Source organism: Phyllostomus hastatus, unplaced genomic scaffold (genome assembly GCF_019186645.2).
Source record: "Phyllostomus hastatus isolate PE091 unplaced genomic scaffold, TTU_PhHast_1.1 phas_scaffold_193, whole genome shotgun sequence".
NCBI classification, from domain to species: domain Eukaryota; kingdom Metazoa; phylum Chordata; class Mammalia; order Chiroptera; family Phyllostomidae; genus Phyllostomus; species Phyllostomus hastatus.
In genome coordinates, this window is record NW_025334015.1 from 5,776,866 (window position 1) to 5,800,869 (window position 24,004).

At 55.5% G+C, this 24,004-nt stretch overlaps 1 protein-coding gene across 2 annotated transcripts in view; it reads left to right on the forward strand.

Moving 5' to 3' along the window:
- The first annotated feature begins 510 nt into the window (after window positions 1-510).
- Window positions 511-24,004, forward strand: part of IGSF9B (immunoglobulin superfamily member 9B) — a 49,260-nt gene continuing 25,766 nt past the window's right edge. For both annotated transcript variants that reach the window (XM_045860126.1, XM_045860127.1), the window contains exons 1-9: window positions 511-718; window positions 10,837-11,034; window positions 13,204-13,350; window positions 18,454-18,605; window positions 18,890-19,007; window positions 20,200-20,341; window positions 20,675-20,820; window positions 23,428-23,570; window positions 23,855-23,995. In XM_045860126.1, coding sequence (XP_045716082.1) covers window positions 655-718; window positions 10,837-11,034; window positions 13,204-13,350; window positions 18,454-18,605; window positions 18,890-19,007; window positions 20,200-20,341; window positions 20,675-20,820; window positions 23,428-23,570; window positions 23,855-23,995 — 1,251 coding nt within the window. In that variant the 5' untranslated portion in view covers window positions 511-654. The remainder of the gene's footprint in view (window positions 719-10,836; window positions 11,035-13,203; window positions 13,351-18,453; window positions 18,606-18,889; window positions 19,008-20,199; window positions 20,342-20,674; window positions 20,821-23,427; window positions 23,571-23,854; window positions 23,996-24,004) is intronic.

A 24,004-nucleotide genomic window follows, 5' to 3' on the forward strand; every position in this document is an offset into this window, starting at 1 on the left:
CCCATCACTGAATCAGCATCATACTCCCGGGAATTGCTTTTAGCTGGATGGAAACCGGATGTTGGGTTCCCTGGGTGGGCGGGGGCGACGTCCCCTCAGAACTGTCACGGGTAATTGAGACTCACAGGGTCCCATTATCAAGGCAGAAAAGCTACCATTTATTTTACCAGAAACTTGCCATGCAGTGTGAGCAGAGAAGAGAACAGAGCAGAGTCGCTACAACGCCTTGTCTCTGGCAATGCGCATGATTCTGCGGCTCTGTGCTGGCTACACGTCAACGCACCTTGAAATGGGCTCGCCTCCGAGCTGTGACGGGCAGACCCTGAAGCCAATCGTCTATGAGGCGTGTGGGCGGTGACCAATGGGCGGGATATGGGGGCGGAGCCTGAGGCCCGGCAGCTAGGCTTCATCGTGGCTCTGGCTGCGCTCTGCCTGGGCTGGTAGTGCAGGTGCCGCTGCGCCGGGCCCCGGGAGCCTGCGCGCCGAGCCAAGCGGATCCACGGAGGGATGGGGAGCGGGCGGCCCAGGCTGCAGGAACATCAGCGCGGGGCGTAGGCGGGTCGAACGGGCGTGAGCAAGCGCTCGTGCGAGAAGTGTGCGGCGCAGGAGCACTTTGCGATAGGATGAGGTTCTTGGCTGGTGCGCGGTAGTACTATGATTTGGTATGTGGCCACTTTGATAGCAAGTGTGATCAGCACCCGAGGTCTTGCGGCTCAAGGTGAGTTGAAGTGCAGCGTCCCTGTTCTGCCCCTCCCGATGTTCTCATCCCCTTCCTCCCAGCCTCAGGCTCCCTGGTACCTCCGAGCGCCGCGCCTTTTCTGCGCGTGAGGCTCGGGCTCCGGCCAGGCGCGCCCCGGGACACTGCTGGGGAGGGCCGGGGGCTGCGGGCCAGAGGGTCAGGCAGGATGAGGTCCCAGTTCCCAGGCTGCCGGGCACACGGGAAAAGACACCTAGGGATCGGGGTCGATTTCGCCCATGCTCGGCCCCAGGTTTTTACACTCGCGTGCTGAGCCCGATGCCCTTAACCGGAGCAGCGGTCTTCTTGAGGGTTGGGGAGTCGGCGGCTTTCCTAACTCTGGAAGCCGGGGAGTTTGCGGGTGTTCGGGCAGGCTGCAGCACTCGCGCCACTGCTCCGCAGACAAGCCCTTGCAGGGAGGCGCGACCCAGAGCCTTGGGAATTCACACAAGGCTAAGGGACGGGGTTATCCTCCCTGGGGGCGTCCGTCGCTTCAGCTGGTGCCCCTCCTGACTACAAATCTTGGCAACCAGGGGTCGAATCCTTCTCTCAGGGCTGGGGGCGCACATAGACCCGAGAAAGGTGAAGAGCGGGGTTCCCTAGGTGGGCTCCGAGGAGTGTCCGTTTTTGGCTAGCCAAATCAGGCTCCAGAGCCTATCTGAGCACTACCTGGGCCTGGCCAGGTAAAAGTTCCCCGGGAGCGCGCCCTAGCCAGGCCGATTCCAGGCCACCCTCCAGGCTTTGAGGAAGAGCTGGCTGGGGGCAAGAGTAGCGGGGGAGGGGGTCCCCACTGCTGCATCTCGGAGCTCAGGGAGGTCTTTCTCTTTTTCTTTCATCCCCCCGCCCCGTTGTCTGAGCTGGGGGATGAGACTAGAGGGAAGCCCGCGAACTGGGTGATGCGCGCGGGAACGCGCGGGCTTTTGCTCTGGAGACGGGCAAAGCGACCTACAAGCCGCTGGGTGGCACCCCCAGCTCTCAGCCCTTGTATGGAAGTAGGAGCGCAGCCTGGAGGGTGCCAGGACTCTGAGCTCACGGTTCTCAGCGCTCAGACACAACACAGCGGCGGACAAGTTCACAAAGCCTGGAGGAGATGGCTGCCAGAGAGAACCGGTCTTTGGATGGAAGTCAGCAGGGAGAATCCGCCTAGGAAAGAACCCACTCTCAGCGGCGCTAGGGCAGAAGAAGGTGTGGGCAGGAGGCACCTTTTGCAGCGTCCTCTCCTCACCTTGTCTGGGGCTGTGGAAGGGGAGGGGGAAGTGATTTGAGAAAGTCTTTGGAATGGAATGCCTCCCATGCTATTGGGGGAGGGGGACATCTGAAAACAGAACCAGAGGAGGGCTGAGGGAATGGTGATTTTGTTAAATGGTATGTGGACCTGGATGGTTTTAAACTCTATTTGTTAGGTGGGAAAACTGAGGCCAGGGAGACTGCAAGGAGCCTGCAGAATGGGGATGGGTGTGAGGTGGGTCAAGTCTCCCAATGCCCTCATCCTCCCCTCCAGTTTTTGGTGTGTTCCTGCTATGGGACTGTCTCTGAAAGCACAAAAAGACATGCTGGGCTTTTTGAATAAAAAAGAGACACTGAAGGGAGGCTCTGAAATAGCCTCCACAGCTGAGGACTCAGGATGAGGGGGCTGGAGTTTTTGCAAGTTTAAACACAGAATAAAGGAAAATGGGTTTATATTGCAGCAACACACAAAATGGTCAGACAGAAAGAAGGACTTCCTGATATTGCATGTTGCTGGGCATGAAGGTTATGCCTTCTTTCTGGGTGTGGAGAGGGCCTTCTGTTTGGGATGTCTTGACATTCACCCCTGTCTGCCACTCCTTATTGGTCTTGGGGTGTTTTTAGCCTAATGAGGGTCTGTATGTAGTGGTTAAGGACCTAGGACTAGAGTCAAACAGCCTGGATTCAAATTGCTGGCCTTGTGACCTTGGACAAGTTGTTAAGCTCTCTAAGTGTTATTTGCCTCATTGGAAAACGGAGTAACAGGATGAACTTGTAGGTTTTTTGTGAATATTAGTGCTAAGAGATGAGTGACTACATGTTATATAGTAAGTGCTCAATAAATGTTAATATTGTTTTTAATGACTCCTTGTTATATAGTAAGTGCTCAATAAATGTTAACATTTTACTATTATTTCATTATCTCTGGGGTTCCAGGTTTCTTCTCAATTTCTTTCCCCTAGGCCATTTAGGGCATTGGGAACCAAGAGTGTCCTGGCGGGAGGGTCGGAAGGCTGCCTCTGTTAGGAACCAAGTGCCCTTTCATGGGCTGACCTTGTCTGGGAAGAACCTCATATTCCTCTGCAGCCCAGGGAGATGTGTGGAGGGCTTGCAGGCATCTGGGCTGCTTGGAAAGCCTTTGACAAGTCTACAAAACAGGGATTTTTGTCTGTGGCCAGAGGCTTGTGGGAAGGACACAGCAGGTCATAGCCTCAGAGCCTCTGCAAGGAGGGAGAAGGGGGGCCCTGCATGGCAAATGCCTGTTCACATGAGAAACAGCAGTGTTCAAACGCTGCCTGTGTGTGAGAGCTCAGCTGTTCTCTGACTGGCAGAGGTGACTTCCGGGGAGATTCCTGAGGGGGCGGGACTTTGAGATGCCGAGCTTGGGGTCTACCGGAAGCAGGGGCTATTCTAGCACAGGGATGAAAGGGGGGTGGGACAGTGGTAGGGATAAGCTTCTGGGGTTGGGGAGGGTATAGAGAAGAGAGAGACCAGAGAACTCTCTGGAGTCTGGGGTGTTTGGAGTTTCAGCATCTCAGACTTTTGCTGAGCAAGCCTGGGGGAGGACCCTGGGCCATGCTTAGCTGACTCTGGGCCTTGATTCCCAAGTCTCTTTCCTCCTGTCTACCACCAATTCTGTGGTTGGATTATACCTGACTACAGTGTCCCCGAATAAAGTGGAGTTTCTGACTCAGATCCTGCTGGTAGCTGTATCAGGGCCCTCTACTCTCTGCCTGGCCTTGACCCTTTGCTTTCCCTTTGGTAATGAAGATGAGAGGGAGGAGATTTGGACCTGGGGGTTGCAAGCAAGACCTCATGGGCAGCCTATCAGCTAGGAGGGACTTGGCTTGGGAAGTGGCCAAGTGTGTGAGTGCCCCTCCCTAGCACTCACGCTGGAGGCAGAGTTGTGTCTATAGCAGGCAGCAGGCATCCTGGGAGAAGCTGAGGAGGGGATGTGTTGGAACGGGCATAGTGGAGGGGCAGTGGGAAGAGTCAGCTTTCAGCTACTGGCTGGAGGCCCGACAAAGGCTGGACTTGGAGTTGTCAGGTCCCAGAGCTGGGTGGTTTCGTGTTTATGGCCCTGAGATAGAAGGCAGGGATCTGGTTACCCAAGGAGCAGAGGCTGCCTAGTTTCGGAGATGCAAAAATCCGGCATCTCCCTTCCCCTGCCTCTTTCCTCTTGGCTCTGCTTCCTCCCTCGGTGCCTACGTTTTCTCTCCCCGCTCTGCCTGCCCAGCCAGGGTGTGGCTCCCAGGGCCTGCCCTGCTGTTTTCTCTTCTCCCCGGCCTCTTCTTTCTCTGGCGTGTTGGTCATCTTTCTGTGTGCCTTGCCCAGGGAGTGAGGGCAGGGAGACAAACCCCAATGGGGGTGAGGCCTGAGATTTTCCATGCTTCTCCACTAACATCTCCCTGCTTCCCCCATCCTGTGGCCTCCTCAGGATGGGGCCCAAGGGCTCAGGGAGCCATTCTCTTCAGTCTGCTCCCCAGGATGGGTTAAGCAGCTTGTGTGAAGAATGGCTCTGAATCATGAGAAGAGCTGTAATTGGTGCAAGCTGTCTGGAGGTGTGTGCGTGTCTGCATATAGGTGTGTACGTGTGTGTCTGTGTGTGCACATGTGCATGCATGCTTGTGTGTGCATGTGTGGTTTAATACACCTGTGTGGGATACAGCAGGATAGGGGGCCGTCTGTCTGCGGGCACGAAGTGGGGAGTCACTCCTCTCCAAGTGCTGTGGGTGGCAGTGAGACTAGACTCAGAGCAGATGCTTTGCTTTCCTTATGCCCCAGCTCTGCACCTGAGTTTAGGCACCCCCAAAGTTTCCAAAATTGGGGGTTCAGCCCAGGCTCCAGATTTAAGGATGGTTGAAATCCCTGAGAGAAAGCCTGATTTGGGGGACAAACGCAGCAGAGCCTCCGGGAAAGCTGACAGCAGGTCTGTCCTGCCCCTATGGCTCTGACGCCCATTGCCCGCTACTCAGGGCAGCCCGGAGGATGGAAGGGCTGGGTCCCAAGTAAGATGGGAAAGGGTGCTGGGCTGGAGAGGCAGCTGGTAACCTGGCCCCTCAGGGGACTGCCCATGGGTGCCAGTTCACTGTGCCCCTAGCAACTGACCTATTTTCTTAGGAATCTCCTGCTTTCTGTTTTCTCTTGCGTGAATAAGCAGCAGACTGGTGAGTAGGGAGAAAAGTCCATGTGGCCAGGGCTTTGGGGGATGTCCCAGCCAGCCTAATTGTTCTTCGGAGAAGAGGGGACTACAATAGTTTTCTCTGGGCCTGTCCTTCTGTCCTCTGCCCCCATCCCCTTTACCTCGCTCCTGGTCACAGGCACCCACCAAGACAGTCTGTGGCAGACAGCTTGCAGCCAGGCTCATCCTGACAAACTGCGAGGTGAGCCACTGTCCTCATTTGCCAGCTTCAGAGCAAGGGCTGCTGCACTGTGAGCAGAGAGAGGGCTTTGACTTTCCACTTACTGTGTCCACCTGACACCTTACCTGAGGGTTGGGACCCTGTGGCAGGCAGAGCCCACTGTGTCCTCACCTGGTGAGGCCCACCCACTGGCCCTGGAGCACTCGTGTGCATTTGGCCATGCCTAGAGTGCCTGTTGTGCAGGCCTCTACCTGCCTGGGTGGTGGGAGGGCCTGGGGTGGGATGCGGCTTTGCCTTTCTGCTGAGGAGCCATTATTACAGGAGTAGAGCAGAGGTCGAATTACTGGCTGCTTCCTGTCAGGGGCTCTTGGGGAAGAAAGGGCTCTTGGAAAGATAATCTAGTAGCCAAGAGCAAATTAAGGTTGCTAATCAAATCACTGCCTTGTGGACTGCTGGGGGAACCCTCCTGAGAGGGGTTGTGGGGAGAGGCACCCGCATCGGGGAGGAGGCCTGCCTTCTACCCCAGTACCAAACTTTCCTGCTAGGCCAGTCTGGGCTTGCCTGACCTCTGACTTTCCCCCCTGGGAGGTTTGGAGTGGGGTTTCCTAGTCCTAGGGGGAGACCATGGGAGGTGGGGATGTCCCTTTGGACCTATCTAGCACGGGTGTGCAGTCCTCGCTGGAGGCAGAATGGTACCCAGATGGCCTCTAGCCCACCTGCCTCTGGAAAGAATGGGGCATTGTGTGATGGTCTGACCACAGGCACCTTCTCCATCTCACACTTTCAGCGCGTTCTTGGCTTTGCTTCAGACGGTAGGGAGCCCGTCTCCCGCCTGCCTCCCTCGCGCTGTCCCTGTGGGTATGCCTCCTGGGGAGCCTGAGTCGCTGGCTCCCTGGAAACTCCTGGAGACTCCTGGCTTGTCAGGGAGAAATGATTGGGGTACTATCAGGGGCTGTGCCTTTTTTGGACTCAGCAGAGATTATTTTTAGGCTGGCAGATGGAGGTGGCAGTGGCTGTCGCTTGTATTATTAGACAACAGGCCTGTCGTTTGGGAGTCTGGTGCCCAGAGGCAGAGAAGGAGGAGGAAGAAGAGGAGGCTCCAGGAGGGGCCCACACTCTCGGGCTCTGCAGCCCGAGCTCACTCAGGGTCTCCTCTTACAGAGGCTTCTGGGTATCTGATGGCACAATGATGCCGGCTCAGTCAGAGTCATCCAGCTGCCTTCTGTGGTGCCTACCCTGTCATCTTTGCCTGGTCCTGGGCTGCAGGAGCCTGGCTGTTGGACCCTGTGAAGAGCCTTCTGTGGGGATGGGGCAGTGGGGGGTGTGATTTCTTGGGTGCAGTGGGGGAGAGGCCTCGGTGCCTGGCCTGTGGTCTGTAGGATGGCACAGAGGAGTGCAGGCAAAGAGGGGCGGCAGGCTGCCTCTCCTGCCACCTGAGCGACCTGGCTGCGCCTCCCAGCTGGCTCACTTGTGAGAAGGGGATGGCAGTCTTCCTGTCAGGTGGGCCTCGTGTGCACTCAGTGAGCTCTACCTTACGTGCTCAGCATGGAGCCTGGCCTACAGTAGGTGTGCAGGAAGCTGCAGCTCTCCCTGCACTGGCGCTTGCACCTTCTCTGGTATAAGAGTGTCTCCCATTTTTGGCATCTCTGCCCTGGTGGAAGAGCTCCAGGCTGTGAATGTCAGGCACAGGGCTGTGCCAGGCCCATGGTTGCCCATGGTTCTGGGCTCACAGGGGATCCAGTGGCAGCCCTGGACTTAGTGCCCGCTGGGCACCACCTGGCCCAGAGAGCAGGAGACTTGTACCCTGTGGGCTTTCCAAAGGTCAGCCAGGCTGCAGGGGCCACCCCATCCTCCTGTACCCTCCTGCTCTCTTTTTCCTACTGGGGTGAAACAGCTCCAAAGTGGGCCAGTAGAGCCCCAGGCACAGAGCCACTGGGCTCGGGGAACTGCTGTGTCCTGCTGTCTCTAAACTGGGGATGTGAACTCCAGGACGCCTCACAGCCTCCTGCTGTCATGGCCCCTGAGGATGCCAGCTTCCTCCATGAGGCTGCAGCCGCCCCTGTGAGCTGCTCAGGCCTCTGTGATGGGGAAGGGGATTGGGGGTCTCTCCCCTTTCGCAGCTTCTCCCCACATCAGGTCACATCCATCCTTTTCTTCCCTCCCCACCCTCCCCAGCCCTTCCTTGGCCCCTCCTCCTTCCTTCTTGCTCCCTTCAGAAGCAGCGGGCATGTGCTTCAGTCCACTCTGCTGGAGAGAAGCCTGCCTGTTCCCTGAAGGAGCAACCTCAGCTCTGTCCCCTCCTGGTTCTGGGTCCTGGGAAGGCCTGTGTCTGGGTCCCAGCAGCAAGTCCTTTGTGCCTGTTTCTCTCTCTGCCTGTGTCTGGTTTGCACTGTACCTGCCTCTGTGTCTCTCCTTTCCTGCTTCTTGAATCTCTTGTCACTCTTCGGTTTGGGTTTGGTGCCCTCCTGGGTTTGAGTTTCTCTCGCCCATCAAGCCCCTCTTCCCTCTTCATTGCTAGTGTGTTTACATTGTGTGTGTGTGTGTGTGTGTGTGTGTGTGTGTGTGTGTGTTGAGATTTTCTGTAGGAAGTGTTTTATTAGACATGCTTTGGCTCAGAAAGGATCAGGCTTAGGGAAAAGCGCTGGTGGGTGATGGAGAGAACACGTGTGTGTGTGTGGGGGGGGGGGGTGTGAAGAGATGAAAAAAGCTGATAGTTTAGGATCCAGAAAACCAGGAGGGTGGGACTGAGTTTGGAGGCCTTCTTCTTGGGGAATTCCGTCTCTTTTGCCCTTTTCTTATCTTCGGGATGCTTAGCTCACTGTCCCCTTTTTCAGCTGTTTGTCCCTAGTGGGGTCCTTGAGAAGAGATTCAGGATGTGGTTGCCTGGTGGGGGCATGAGCCCCAGGGGCTGGTGGGGGTGAGGGTGGGGTGGAGACCTGCAGCCTGCTCCTGGGCTGGGGGAGGTGTGAACCAGGCTGCCTCATTGCCATGCAGTGAGAATGAGGCAGCAGGAGGTGCAAATGAGCAGCTGGCACAGTGGGAACCCATGTCAGAGCCCAGAGCCCACCTGCCTCCTGGGCTTGACCCTGGAGTCCTCCACCCCAGCAGCCAGAGAGCTCCAGAGCCCAGCTTCACTGGTAGAGGTGGGCAGCCACCTACCTGCCCAGCAGGGCAAGGCCTCTCTTTCTGCTGCCCTAGGCTCCAGTTCTCCTTGAGAAGGAGCACCCCCCTCCCAGGTTACCCAGTTCAGGGGAGTAACTCCCCCCAACTCTTCTATTTCCCTTTTGTGTCTCTTGTGCACACACACATCTGTACACACCCACATGTCCTTTTGCCTAGAGCTACACACGCATATGCATGCACACACATGCTTATGCACTTTGCTGCCCCTGTTCACTCATGGTACCCACTGCTTGCCCATTACACCTGGGTCCAGGATCAGCCTTTGTGCTTCAGGTGCTGGGAGGCAGGCTCTGTCACTATGTGGGTGCCCCTGGGGCTGCGGGGGAGGCACCTACCACAGCAGGGCCCTCTTCATGCTTTCCCTGAGGGGCTGGAATTTAAACTTAGTCTGAAGCAGGATTGGGGGTGGGGGGAATTGGGAAACCTGCTGGGGCCTCAGGCAGGTGAGTGCAACACTCTGCTCCAAAAATACTCTGTGATCTTAGCTCTTTCTCTAGAAAACAGTGATGTCACCAGTAGCCAATCAGCTTCTGGAAGGTCTTGCCTCCTCCTCCTGCAACTTGCAGGGGAGAAGCGGGAGACGGGGAGGAAGAGAAGGAGAGATACAAGGAGACACACAGACAACATACAGACAGACACAGAAACAGATGAAACACAGAAATACACAAGCAAGAGAAGGAGGTTCACAAAGAAAAAAAGCAGGCAAACTCCTTCCCATTGCACAGCTGAACAGAAATCCACATACCCCACCCCCAACACACACACACACACACACACACACACACACACACACACAGATAGGAGGCTTAAAAACAGGGAGACAGGGAGTAGACAGAATCACCCCATAGAATGGGAGCTAGAGAGACAGAGATACAAAGGCAGAGAGACACAGACATGGAGAAGGAGCTAGAAAGGGAGCAGACAGGCAGCAGGGAGGAAGCGACAACTAGAGAAAAGCACAGAGACAGAGACAGGAGGAAGAGACAGAGATGAGAGAAGGAGACAGGCAGGAGCACACAGGGGTCAGAGATGCATCAAGAATCAGACCCAGAGGCAGCAGACAGACTTGCTCTGCTCTGGGCATCCTCTCTGGGTTGGGAGGCCTGTGGCTCCCCAGTTTTCAGCCTCAAGGAGGAGCTGCTGTCCATGGTGCTGCCCGAGTCGGCTGGGAGGGGAAATGGGTGGGGACCAGAAAAGCCTGGTCTAGCCGAGCTTATGCTGGGTCGAGTGAGGCAGGAGGGAGAGGATTCCTCAGCTGTCCCTTTGATTGTGAAGAAAGGTGGGCAAGGTGGCTCTGGGGGCACAGAGGCCTGGTGTGGAGTCAGGAGTGTCAGGCAGCAGTGGGAGTTGCACACCTGTTCAGGGCCTTTGGTGTTCAGAGTCCAGGAACATGCTGTGGAGTAGTGTGGAGCAGTGTCTGGGCCAACCTCCAGCTTGTGGGTGGGGGCTTGCTCACTGAATCCCCTGCCAGGAAGGTGGTTGTACCCATTCTGGCTGCATAGTGTGTCTTCTGCCCAAGGAAGGGGGTTTCCCCTTAGCTGGCTGAGGCTAGTAGGCCCCAGGGCTCCTCCTCTGTCCCCAGCATCCTGCTGTTTTAATGGTGATATCTGGGGTTTGGCAGCCTGATAGGTTTGGGGCTTGGGAACTCGAGGGCTAGAGTGCCCGCAACCCACCACCCCCCCAGCTGCAGGCCCAGCAGGGAGTGGGAGGAGGGGCCTGACAGTGTTTTTCTCTCTGGTGTTGCCCCTAGCAGCCTCTGCTCAGCTTCGTAGGGATTCCCTGCTCCTGTGTGGAGCACTCTTGTTTTGTGCTGCCAACATCAGACTGAATGGGGGTGGGGTGTAGGAGGAGTCCGGGAGGCAGCAGGGAGCTCCTAGCGGGCTCTGGTGGGAAGCAGCCTGGTGTAGGAAGATAGCCTGAGTTTACCCTTGGCCACAACAGCCCTGACTGCAGTTCTGCTGAGCCCCTGAATCTTCTCAATGTCCAGACCCCTTAGAATTCTTGACGGGGGCCACAGGGAAGGGCAGTGGCTCTGCTCCTCAGCAGCTGCGATGGAAGAGCTGGCCTGCAGGACTGAAGAGAGCTTCTTCCCTCTGCCCCTACCTGTGGGGTCATGGCTGGGGGGCTGGGTAAGGCGGGAGGGAGCACTGGGGACCCTCTGGGGAGTCTGTGAGCTCCTCTTTAGGAAGAGGGCAGTAAGCGGGGGATAGTGGCCTTGGGAGAGGAGCAGATGTCTTTGAACATGGGCCAGGGGCTGCCTCTGGGGCTGCCAGGACAGGATCTTCTTGTCACCTCCTTTTCCACACCTCAACTTTGCTGTCCCATTAGCTGCCCACGGCCTGCGAGAGGAGCCCGAGTTTGTCACGGCAAGAGCTGGTGAGAGCGTGGTTCTACGATGCGACGTGATCCACCCAGTGACTGGACAGCCGCCGCCCTATGTCGTGGAATGGTTCAAGTTCGGGGTGCCCATCCCGATCTTCATCAAGTTTGGATACTACCCACCCCACGTGGACCCTGAGTATGCAGGTAAGCTCTGGGCCACTCTGCCTCCTGTCCTTGGTCTTGGCCATGCTGCCCCTCCCCTGCTGGTCCCAGTGCTCAGTGGCCCAGCTTCCTCCTGCCTTCATCTCTGTTGCCTCCTCTGTTTTTCTGACTGGTCTGTTATCTCTGTTTTCCACAGTCTCTGCCTCTTTTTTTCCCATCCTTTGGACTTTGGAAGGTTTTAATTAAGTGGTGGAGGGAGAGGGACAAGGGGATGATGCAGACAGGAAACCTTCCCAAACCATAAAGCCCATGGTTTGCAGGAGTAGGAGACAGGGCAGCCTAGAAATCCCACTGCAGGGGAGACCTGGTGGGGTGGAGGGTAGCTTTGTGCAGACAGATGCTGAGTCAGAGCTGCCGGGCTGGTGCTATGGCTGCAGCAGCTGTGGGCTTCACTCTGCCTGTCTGTACCCACACCTCCCTCTGGCTCTGAAGTTGGACCTCATTCCCTCTGAGTGTGTGCGTCTGCTTGTGGCAGTGCCTGCTCTCTGCTTCTGCTGCTGCAATTACCCCTGCAGCTGTGGCCTCACTGTGATCACTACCAGTGCCAGCCCAGGAGGAGGGTGTGGGGTATGTGCATGCGTGAGCATGTGAATGTATATGCCTGTGCCTGTGTGAGCACATACACATGCATGAACAAATGAGTGTGTGCAAGTGCACACATGGGTATGCAAGCACATGCACACACGTGAGCATGCATCGTGCACATGTGAGCGCAGGCATGAGTGCACAGACACACATGTGTGAGTGTGTGTAAGCATGTGAGCATGTACATATGTGTTGGCATGGGTGTGCATGTGCGAGCATTCACCCGTGTGGGTATGAATGTGCATATGTTTGTGAGCATATGCACATACGCACACATGTGAGTATATATGTGAGTTTGTGTGCATGCACACGTGTGAGTGCATATCTGATCATGCAAGTGCATGTGTGTAAGCACATGCACATGCCAGAACAGGAGCATGTGATTGTGAGCATACGCGCACACATGAACTTATGTGTGAGCACATGTGTGAACACGCGTGCATGTGCATGTGTGAGCAGAGGAGTGTGTGTGTGTGTGTGTGTGTGTGTGTGTGTGTGTGTATGCCTGTGTGTTTGGTTTTAAAGGAAGAGAGGAAGCTGGTGGGACACGGCTTTTATCTTCACTGCATTCCATTCCTCAGAAAACCTCATGTCTCTCTCTCTCCTGCACCTCTACCTCTTTGCTCTTTTTGGCCTGGTTCGTTTTGATAGTCTGGCTTATAGGCAGATTTCCAGTGTAGAGACAAGGAGGCAAGCAGAGGAGCTTGTGACATTGCGGTGGGGGGCTGAGGTGGTGGCCGAGGGGAGGGAGGACTCTGAGCGTACCTGGACATCCTCCCTTGCCATGGAGGAAGGGGGGCCACTCCTCCTCCTGCTTGGCTCCTGATGCAAATCTTACTTTCTCGGTGCTGTGAGACAAGCATTTTTGTGAGGCAAAGCTGATCTTCTAAGGGGTCAAGGGTGGAGGTAAGGAGGCTGGCCAGGAGCCTCTGCTCTGCTGGCTGGCCCTTTCCTCATTCTCAGGGTTATGGGCCTCATGCCCTTGCTCCCTGGGTGTGCTGGGCTCTGGCTAGATGAACAGCAACTGTGGCACTGGTGTCAGAGCTGGGAACAGATCCTGGCACCCTGCTCTCCAACCTGCCTTCCCTCTGCCAGACAGAAGGGGTGTGGGGCCTGGCTCGGAAAGGGGTGTTACTCCACGGGAATGGGAGTGCTCTGGGGGTTGCTCTAGATCCCCCAACTTCCTTCCCTCCCTCCCTCGTTCCCCCTCTCACCCTCCCTCTTTCCCCTCAGTTCTGTATCCCTTTCCTTTGTCCCAAGAGATCTCCCAAAGGAGGCGAGTGTTCTAAGGGACTGTGGCTCTTCTCAGCACCAGGCACAGAGTTGCCATTGCAGCTGGGATGGGGCCCGCAGAGGATGGAGGGGTGGGGAGGGCTTGTGGCTCCATGGCTAAGGCTTTATGCCTTTTTGCTTTGCCACCTGCAGCCAGAGGTTGGTGCCAGCTGTTATTTTGGGTCCCTGCCATGGGAAATGGTCTGCAGGCGGCAATGGGCCATTTGCCTTCATCCGGGGGGGGTGTTAAGTGTTGGCTGCAGCACTGGGGCTCTTGTCTGCTCTGTCCCCCAGGCCGAGCGAGTCTTCATGATAAAGCATCACTGCGGCTGGAGCAGGTTCGCTCTGAGGACCAGGGCTGGTACGAGTGCAAAGTGCTCATGCTGGACCAGCAGTATGACACCTTTCACAACGGCAGCTGGGTCCACCTCACCATCAATGGTGAGTACCAGCCTCCCTTCCCGGGAGGGGGCAGCAGCCCAGGAAGCCTGCTCTCTGAGGTGTGGTGTAGGGGACACCTCTCTTTGCACAGCACCCCATCTCCATTCTGTGTCCCTGCTGCAGAGAGGAGCCTTGGAATGCTGGGTTCCCCACGCTGTGCCCCCTGAGCTGCCCCCTAGGGCCTCTGAGGTCAGTGCAGTGCCTGGGAAGAGCAGCTGCCCGAGCACGAGGCGGTGCTTGCTGTGGGCGGTGGTGTCAGAGCTCCGTGTTGGGAGGCAAGGATCTGGTTCTTGAGAGCAGGAGTGTCAAGGGTTCATGGAGGCCAAAGCTGCAACTGCTGGCACCACTTCCCGACCTGGGAGAGATCTGCTGGCCTGGGATGTGCCTCCCCACCCTCTAGTGGGATTTCCAGAGTCCGCTGTGACAGCCTTCCTTCTCAGGGTGACGTTTGGGTTCCTCATTAAGTGTATTCATTTGCGTAACATGTACTGAGGGTCTGCAGTGCGCCAAGCACAGCACCAGATGGTGGGAAGATGATGCTGAGCAAACCTGGACTCAGTCCCTGCCTATACTGGGTACACTGATCAATTGGATGAATCCTGAGAAGAGTAACAGTTTTAATGGCTACCAGTTATTTATAGCTCAGGTTAAATGAGTTGTGCTGTGTGCGATGCATTTCAAGTGTTTGGGCAAGGAAGCCTTATGCGGGCAGAAGCCCGAGGGTGCGTGCTGGTTCCGGTGTTGGCCTAGGCTGGGGGCCTGGGTCTTCCTGGATGGGAGTCCCCCTCATTTCACTGGCCATCCTGGCATGGGAGGGGAGCCTCTGGGGAAGCCAGGAGAAGCTGGAGCTGTGGAGAAAATTTGAAGGAGAGTGATCCCTGTTGTGTGGGGAAAGCAGGCTTTTTCTGTTTTGTTTTTCTGGCTAGACACTTATTCTTTTTTATTCAGTTTATTACAAGATGTATCCAGCCACCCCTGTGTTGCAGACCTAGGCTAGTTACTGAGGCTTCAGCAGCGTGTATGCTTTGGAAGTGCACACTTAGCTTGGGTCCATCCGGTTTTGATGTCTGTGACGGTATATACTGTGCTTGGGAGAGAGAAGCTGGTGTTGCTCCCGGCTTGGATGCTGCTCTCAGTATTGATCTGCCCTGAAGGATGGCTCTGTCTGCCCTGCCTTGCAGGGCTGGGTCATTCCTCTCAGGGCTTGGGTCAGACCATCCTCCTTCTGGCTTGAGAACCCATCCAGGGTGCTGGAGGTACAGAGAATTTTAGCCAGAGTGCTGACCTCTGGGAAAAGCAAACTCAGAGATGCAGCCCTCGGTTGGGGTTGGTCCAGGCTGCTTGACCCATTAGATGCAGTTGGCTCTTGTCAGCCAGTCCCAAGAGGTTGATGGGAGGCTCATTTTAAACCTTGGGTGGGCTGTCCCCAGCACCCAGCAAGCTTTGAGTCACCTCCTTTTGATGCCAGCTGTTGTGTGTGCTGGGAATGAAAACTCATCTTAATATTAGCCCAAGCAAAACATAATTAGGAAGGTAAATCTGCTGCTAAAAGCTTCATTGACTGAACACTGAGCCAGAAGTCCCCACGCTGCTTTCTTTCTTCTCGTGCCCTTTCCTAAGCTAGGCTGGAATCTCAAAGTGCCTCCTCCTGTTCCTTTCACATCATCCTGCTAGTGTTGGTTTCAGCAACTTGAGAGACTAGGCATTCAGCAGACGCCCACGTGACAGGAAGTAGACTGTAGTGTGGAAGTGTGTGTTCTAGTACGTCTCTGTCTTAGTTTGCACGAGTGGGAGTTGATTCTCTGGGGATTCCTAGTTGCTCAGAGTGGAATTGGCATGGAATAGACCCTGAATCCATGTCATGAATCCTTGGCATGTTCGCCCTATGACCTTGGGATTTACCTCCCTAAGCTTCAGTTTTCTCCATTACCAAAAACAATGCCTACGTGCAAAGCCTTTGTGAGGATTAAGGGTGAGAAAGTGTCTTGCCCAGGTCTGAAATGTTCATTACATGTGGGTATTTATGTGTAAGATGCTGGCCATCTTCCTCGTCAAGAGAAAAAACATGAAGTTGGATGCCAGTGTATCCACAGGGATGTGGTAACACAGCAGGTATTTCAGGCTGAAAGACAAAGAGGACTGTCATAGCCTGAAAGTCTTGGCGAGGAGGCCACCAATAATCAGCCACTCAAAACACGTTCTTGAATGTCCACTCTGGCCAGTGCTGGGGGTACGGCAGTGGGCAGTCAAGTCCAGAGACAGTGGCCCTGTGGGCTTTGGGGGCACAGGGCGAGGGAGAGCTTCTCTGACCAGGGAGGAGGAGTCTGCCAGGGGCAGGGCTGGGAGGTGGGGAAGAGTATTCCAGGTGGAGGGAACAGCATACCTGGAAGCCCAGAGGAAGGAGAGCTGGTACATGCGGGGAACGCAGGAGGGTGGCTTATGTGGATGGGTTAGGCAGAACAGCTAAGAATGCACCACTTGTTTCAGGTTTTAGACCCAGGGCTTCTCACAGAGCACTTTGCCCTTACCAAGGAGCCTGCTTGCCAGACAGGCAGGGCAGCGCAGCCACCTTGCCAAATGAGAGGGAGATCTTTCTCCTTTTGTTCTCCTCTCCCTCCCCCCAAGTTCGGGGCTTCCTTCTGGCTTAAATGTTCTCCTTGCTGAAGGAGAGAGCCTGGAACACTAACATCCATTGCTTCCGACAGTGCCTGTTTAATGCCAGGCATTTTCTGACTGGGATCACCTTTGAAAAATGAAAGGCCAGTGAAAAATTAGAATTACAAATTGTTTCATTCTCTTGGTATGTTTTCTTGAAGATCAGTTGTGTGGAAACAGACCAAATTATTTCTTTATCACATATAAAATACCTGAAAAGCCCAAGCAAGCCTCACTCTAGGTTGGTGAATTCCACAGCAGAGAGGCCAGCCTATCTCTAACGTGCACTATTAATTATAGGGCACTTGTAAAAAAGAATTAAGACTGGAAATGCAGCTGGCAAGCTAACCCCTAATTCAGTAAATAATCCAGAGTCAAACCATTATTTTCCTGAAAACTTGAACATGTTCAAAGCACTTTCTTGATTAGCACCTAAATAATAAAGTAATTATGTAATTTGCAATTAATTTGTCACTTCAGGACATAATTTAATTTATTATCTTTCCTTTAAGTTTAGTACTAGAGGTAACAGAAGCTGTGGCTGTGCTGACTGTGTTGTGGGGGGTGGGGGAGGGCGGCAGGAGTGGCTGTGGGGGGGGGGCTCTGTTGGGGAGGAGAGCACATTTCTGGGCATGGGGAGAGGCCCGGAAGTTAGGGTTACAAGATCCCTTTGCAAGGATGTGGATGATTTTGGCCATTTTGTGTGTGTATGTTTTAGACATTAGATTAGAATTGGCGGCCTTGAGGATGTCTGTTGTATGTGATGGGTGTGCTGTTTAATCCATTCAACACCCACTCTCCCAGTGTCCCCATGTGCCCACACTGAGCTGAGGGCTTGGAAGGTCATGGAAGAAAATGGTCTTACCACATTCATGCTCATAAGGAGTTTTATGTGTTTGCATTTGTGTTGGTCTGTAGGTGTGTGTGTGAGTGCGCCTTCATTCATTCATTGTCCATTCATTCATTGATCCATTCAGCAGATGTTTGTTGAGGGCTCTATTACACACCAGGAACTATGCTAAAAGCTGGGCATGCAGTGGGGTTTGTGGAAAAGATCTCTGCTCTTAAGGAGAATTGGTGATAAATGCTTTGAAGACAATCAAACAGTCTAAGGGGACAGATAACATTGGAAGTGCCGTCTCAGATTCAGATTGGCTGACCAGGCAAGGCAGACATGGCATCTTAGCAAAGACTTGTGTGACTGAAGGAGGGAGGTCTTTGTATCAAGCTCCAAGCAGAGAGGGAAGCAAATGCGAGGGCCCCAAGGTTGGATGCTCTTGGCACGCTCGAGAAAGACCAAGAAGGCAGTGTGATCAGGGCACAGTGAAGGGCAAAATCTGGTAGATGAGACTGGCAGAGGGGCAGAAGATGCTCTCACTGGTTCTTGGGGCAGGGCTGTCTGGAGAGGAGAGACCCTGAGGAAAGCTTCTCATGATGCTCCAGAGGCTTCTGGGGAGATGCCAGTGATGATGGCACTGGCAAAATACGCAACACGTTGCACGCTTATGTTGTACAAGATCCTGTTTACACACTGCAGCTCATTCATTCCTCACGGCCGTTCTGGAGGGTGGGGGTTTAGGTAAAGCCCAGAGAGGCTGAGTCACTTGCCCAGGGTTGCACAACAGGTGCCAGGTGCTGAGCTTCGGATGCCTGGAGATGAGCTCAGAGTGCACTGTGGACCCGCAGGGCAGTGTGTAGAAGTGGGGCCCCTCCTTGTCATTTCAGAAGACTGAAGAGCTGATGGTCCAAGGCATCAAGATTGACCATATTTACTCTGCAAGCAGCTTGGAGGACATGAGACCAAGTATCTTAAAAGCTGACTATTCAAGAGGATGGAATTTTAGTTAAATCTCCAATATAGGTGGTGGTGGAGGGGGACAACCTTGTGTAATTAGGGTAGCAGTAAGCAGCAAGCAGCCTGGCAGAGAGATGAAGGCAGAGAGCCTAGGTGGAGGCAGATGGCGAAGGTCCCGGATGCCAGGGCCAGGCTGGGTTAAGGAAGTAGAGCTGATATGGATGCCCATGAGGACAAAGATGGAAGGATGATGGAGCAGCCTGTGGAGCTGGTAGCAGATACAGGCTCTATGGAAGCCAGGGAGAGCTGTCTTGTCTGCCCCCTCGTCTTGGTGCTGTGCTCAGTGCTTCCCTATAGGTGCTCAGCAAACATGCATCTCTTGAGAATTTGACGATTGCAATGGATAATATTTAGAATTTGGACACTGCCAGACTGCCTTTGAATTCCAGGTCTGCTCTCCCTGTGTGAGATTCGTGGGAAGAGTATTGTACCTGTCTCCACCTTCCTTCCTTCATCCTTATGCTTTGGAGAGGGTCATGCAGGAGCCTGTGAGGACCATAGAGATCACACGGGTGTGGTGCCTGGGGCAGGCAGGCATGGTGCGTGGCAGCAGCCCACAATTCCCACTCTGAGCCTTTGTGGTCTCTTTGCAGCTCCTCCCACCTTTACAGAAACACCCCCCCAGTATATCGAGGCCAAGGAGGGTGGCAGCGTTACCATGACCTGCACAGCCTTTGGGAACCCCAAGCCTATTGTCACCTGGCTCAAGGAGGGGACACTCCTAGGTGCTAGTGGGAAATACCAGGTATGTATGGGTCTTCGTTGGGGCCACTGTACTCCCTCTGCCTTCCTTGGCCCCTTCTTGCTCACCACAGCTGTCTGCACATGACCAGTGACACTGTGCAAAGGCACAGAGGAGGAAGAAACAGCAGGCAGACTGGCTGGGGTCTGTGTGGCTGGAAGGAAATGGCAAGGGAGGCACCTGCCTGCGTAGCTCTGAGGTGCATGAAGCTGAGGCTACCTCCTCCTGAGGGTGGTATTGGCTTGGCCCCAGAGTGGGTGCTGAGCTCCGTCTCTCCTTGGCCCCAGGTGAGTGATGGGAGCCTGACGGTGACATCGGTCAGCCGGGAGGACAGAGGTGCCTACACCTGCCGTGCATACAGCATTCAAGGGGAGGCTGTCCATACCACCCACCTGCTTGTCCAAGGTGACACTAATTCCTCTGACTTCTCTGTGCCCCAAGCCCTTTTTAGGGACTTGCAGCCCAGCAGAGCTGCTGTGGGTGTCCCCAGGCCGTGGCTGGCACAGCTGGGGGCAGGTAGAAGTGGGCAGCCCAAATATCATGGTCTTCACTGTGGGAGCTCCCGTAGTGGCCCGCTGTGGCTGTCACACCAACGGCATGAGGCCCCATGTTGAGGGGTTCTGATTTCTGTATCTGTCCAGGTAGCGTTGGCATTCGGCAGAGCTGGGGTCCACATGACCAGCACCTGGCAGTGCCAGTCTGCCCTGCTTGGGGCCCCAGGATGCCTAGAAGGTGGGGGCGGTGGCGTTTGGGCAGCAGGGTCTGTTCTCTGCTGAGCCCATCCGCCTGCTCCGCCTCCCACTCATTGCCTGCTGGGGGAGCTGGTGAGGGTGGTGGTGGCGGCTGGGGCTGCTGGGACTGCTGAGTGAGGCACATGCTCTTCCTGTCTTTTGATGTGGAGCGTGAGTGGCGGCAGTTTGGAGGAGAGCTGCCCTCTGTCAGGAGGGAGCCAGCCAGGTGGCAGCTGCAGCCTGTCTGGAAAGCTAGTGCCAGGGACTGCTGTAATTCTACTCTCCCTCAGCTCTGCTCTCCCCTGCCCCTCTCCCTGCGCTGCCCTCTTAACCTCTGCCTGGTGAGAAGCACAGGCCTCTTACTTCTCTAGGGGCAATATTGGTCCTTGCTCTGAAGGAGTGGCCTTTTACCCTGCCGGGTGCCTCCTGCTCAGGGCTCTGTTGAAGAGAAGGATGGGCAGTCAGGACTCTGTGTGTATGTGCCACATGTGTGTGTGTGTGTGTGTGGGGTGTTAGGTGGCTGGTTTGGGGAGCCAGGACTTATAGAGGAGTTAGGCATGGGGGCAGGGTGCAGGTATATGCCTAGGTGTCTACAGCTGGCTCAAGGGGGCGGGCACACTGTGGCCACAGCTAGCACGTCTGCATCTCTGGGACCTATAGGGAGGATAAGAACTGGAGCCCTGACAGCAGCTGGAAGCGTTTCCATGACAACCGCCTGGGGTTGTGCTGCTGACTCCATGGCCAGTGCTGTCCTGCTCTCCCTCCAGGGTTCAGAGCACCCTTCCTGAGGCATCTCAGAGCTTCCTGGGAGGGCTTGTTCTCCCTGCCCCTCTAGGTGAGGTCATGTTTGTTTCCTGTGTCCCCAGGGCCGCCCTTCATAGTGTCCCCTCCTGAGAACATCACTGTCAACATATCCCAGGATGCTCTGCTTACCTGTCGGGCAGAAGCGTATCCCGGCAACCTCACTTACACCTGGTACTGGCAGGATGAGAATGTCTACTTTCAGAAGTGAGCAACCTACCCTGAGCTGTGACTGGGGGGCGGGATGCAGCCAGGTGTGCAGGGGCAAGGCCTCTGGGCCGGGGCTGCTGCAGGTGCCTTGGGCTCTGGTACTTGGACACGGGGTGGTCGGTCCACAGTGCCACTTGTGAGGGCCGGTGTCTGCATGGAGGGGCCGGGAGAGGGGTCCTGGGAGTGCGAGGGCCTGTGGGTCTCTGCTCAGGTGCGGGGGTGAAAAATTCATGGTGCCACTTTGCTCTGGGGTTCCATGGAAGAGCTTCTTTGCTCCCCTTGCTCATCTGCCAATACCCTCCCCTCCATGTCTCTTTGCTGCCTCAACAGTGACCTGAAGCTGAGAGTGAGGATCCTGATTGACGGGACCCTGATCATCTTCCGGGTGAAGCCCGAGGATGCAGGGAAGTACACCTGCGTCCCTAGCAACAGTCTGGGGCGCTCACCGTCGGCCTCAGCCTACCTGACTGTGCAGTGTGAGTAGGGTCAAGGGAGCGCCTCGGTGGGTGGGGGCTCCAGCAGGTCCAGGCTGGAGGCTGGAGGGCAGTCTCCTTTCAGGGAGCGGGTAGAGGCGTGGCTGGGCCCGGAAGCTGGGCAGCCCAAGAAGAGGCCCATACCTGGGATGGTCAGCTGAGGTGAACTGGCCCTTGTTGGTCTCCTGTGGGCCGTGTGCTAGCTAACTCATGCCATCAGCCAGGCGTAGGTGGGATTCAGGGACCAGCAGACCTGAACAATTAACCTTGCACTGAGTGCTAGCCAACATCTGTCAGAACCTTGAATGAGAGGCTCTCTGGTGCTCTTTTCTCAGGTATCTGAGGGAGTGTAACTTGAACCTGTGTAGGGTTAGATTTCCAGGCAGTTCTCCACCTTCCTTATCCCAGACGGTGTGAGGGGCGGTGTGAGGGGCGAGGGAGAGGGGGATGGAACCCTCTTCTGTGGTGACTTGATCCAATCCCACCAACACCTAGCTCCCTCTTAGCTTCCTCGCCTCCCTCCTCCAGGAGGCCAGAGTTCCAACTGAACAAGATGCTCCTCCTGCCCGAACAATGGACAGCTTTTGTGTGAGCACAACCATTCAGTTTGCTAATCTGGAGGACTTCAGCGCCGGTCATTGCTTCCCCACCCTCCAGCAAGCTGATCTTTGTAAGAGAGAAGGATGAGTAATGAGGATTAATTTCTTCCCTTTGATTTGCTGATGGCCCTGTCACTCAGACAACAAAGGCCGCAGGTTGTTGCTGTAGGTGACAGGCTCTCCATCACTGAAGGAGCCTGTAGGAGAACTGCTCACCTGAGGCGAGCAGTGGTGGGGTGAGGAGGGTGACAGTCTGGAGATGTGGCTGCGGTCAGCACTTGAACTGGGGACAAGTAGGAGAGCCACTGGGGACCCCAGGGGGCAGGCGCCTCTCCGACCCCCTCACAGAGCTGGGTGTTTGCACTGTCTGCATTGAATGGGTGTGGAGGTGGAGCCCAGCTGGACCCGAGCTGGAGCTCCGAATCTCTCGTTCTTACTGTTTTCTTCTCTATGCCATGACATTGCCGTTTGGGGCAAAGGCATCATTTCCCCACTTCTGCTGTCAGCAAATTGCAAGGACTTCCAGCATGCTATGTTATGAGTCCCACCTTTTTAAGAACTGTGAGGTCCAAGAAAAGCTTTGTGACCCAGGACTTCAGGTCTGTCCCACCCAGACCTGCAGTAGGAAAAAGCAAGTCAAGAACCTTTTTGTAAGTGACTTACCATGTGCCCCAAGCTGTGCTGGGTGCAAAAGAGTGAAGGGGAGGAAGGACTTCTCTTGGAACAGCACCGTGGCTGGTGTCTGCCACCTGTGCAAGAAGGTGGCGGTGGCAGTGGCAGAGGAGAACAGTGAGTAGTCTTCAGAAGAGTGGCAAACCTGGCCAGGAGTAAGCCCCATCCTTGGGGCTCTGGGCTGTGTCCCACTGAGAGGAGGGTGTGGTTTCCCTTTCCCTCCAGCCCTCACCCACTCCCACTTGTCCTTTCTTACCTCCTTCCTGCCTTCAGAGAGAATCCTGGGGGGTGAGATTTTCAGGTGGGTGAGACAAGGATCTTTATTTCTGTGAAAAAGCAGTGTTCAGAGTATTTCCCATTCACAAACCCTTTGAGAACCTTAGAGAGAAAAAAAAAACCTCTACCATACAAAAGTAGGAAGCTATGTCTAAATATATAACTCGGCCTGGTATTTATGTAATGCTGTTCTCTGAAGAGCTCCAAATGCTTAAAAGATCCCGGCTCATTCATCCTCGCCGCCTCCCTGGAAGTTCTGGATCTTTCTTCCTGGTAGCCCTTGGGGGAATGGCGGAGAGCTGAAAGGTGATGACTCACCCGGCGGAGAGGACGTGCGGCTCTCGCTGCAGTCCCAGGACCTGTCATCTCTTCTGAGGCTGAGGCTGACGCAGCATTCCAGCTGCACAGAGGGGAAACTGAGGCCTGGGAGGTGGGGCACCCAGCATAACAGACAGGAGAAGAAGACCCACCTGAGCTTATTTATGCCTCTGCCCACCTCCTGCATAGGACTGCCACTCCCCTGTGGCTTAGGTTGTGGAGAGGGAGGAGCTGGCTGGGTGATAAGGCCTTGGGACCTGGAGCAGGTGGGGGAGGGTGTGGTCAGATGTTGACTCTGAGGTTGGGAGTGGGGGCCGGGGGTGGTCCACTGGGGAAATGGACAGGAGAGCTCCTGCCAGCAGCGATGTTCAAAGTTGAGGCATTTGAGGAGTGCTTTAGACCAGGGCAGGCCAGCGCGTGCCTTCGAGTGCCTCTGAGCATTCAAAACAGAAGTGCTTAAGAATACCGTAGGCCTCGCACACAAAAGAAGTCTGCAGCCTGCGCCAGGCTGGCTCCGTGCGGCCTCTGGGCTGTAAGCCCAGAAGGACTGGGGCTAGTTTACCCTTCTCCATGAGGGGCCCAGCGCTCAGCGCCGGGCTGCCCGTCAGTGTTTGCTGAGTGGGTGGAGCGTGTGGAAGGCCGGACTTTGGGGGTGCTGTGGTGGCCTGGCCCCCTGCCTGGAGTTCTTCCTTCTTGATGCCCCTTGCATCTCTCTTCTCTCCCACCCCACCCCACCCCTCTGCAGACCCAGCCCGTGTCCTCAACATGCCCCCTGTAATCTACGTGCCCGTGGGGATCCATGGCTATATCCGCTGCCCTGTGGATGCAGAGCCACCGGCCACTGTGGTCAAGTGGAACAAGGATGGCCGTCCCCTGCAGGTTGAGAAGGTGCTAGAGGGACGCATGTGGGACCCCAATGAGACACACCCTCCCGACAATGAGGTGCTGCCTCTCTGGGCCTGGCTTCCCAGCGGGAACTTTCTTCTCCCCACCAAAAACTCTGGGAAAGCACACAGCTGCTTCTCACAGGGGCCTGCAAGCCGGCAGGCCAGTGGGATACCCTGCCCCTGGGGCAGCTGGTGGGCCCACCCAGCCCAGCCCTGGCCCTGGTGTGGGGGGACCAGGTATGTACCCCTGACCCTGGCTCCCCACTCTGCTGCCTACTCCGGTAGAACCTAGGTTGGACCTTGATGGAGGACGGCTCCATCAGAATCGAGGAGGCCACAGAAGAGGCTCTTGGCACGTACACCTGTGTGCCTTACAATACCTTGGGGACCATGGGCCAGTCTGCTCCCGCGAGGCTAGTCCTGAAGGTGAGGCCC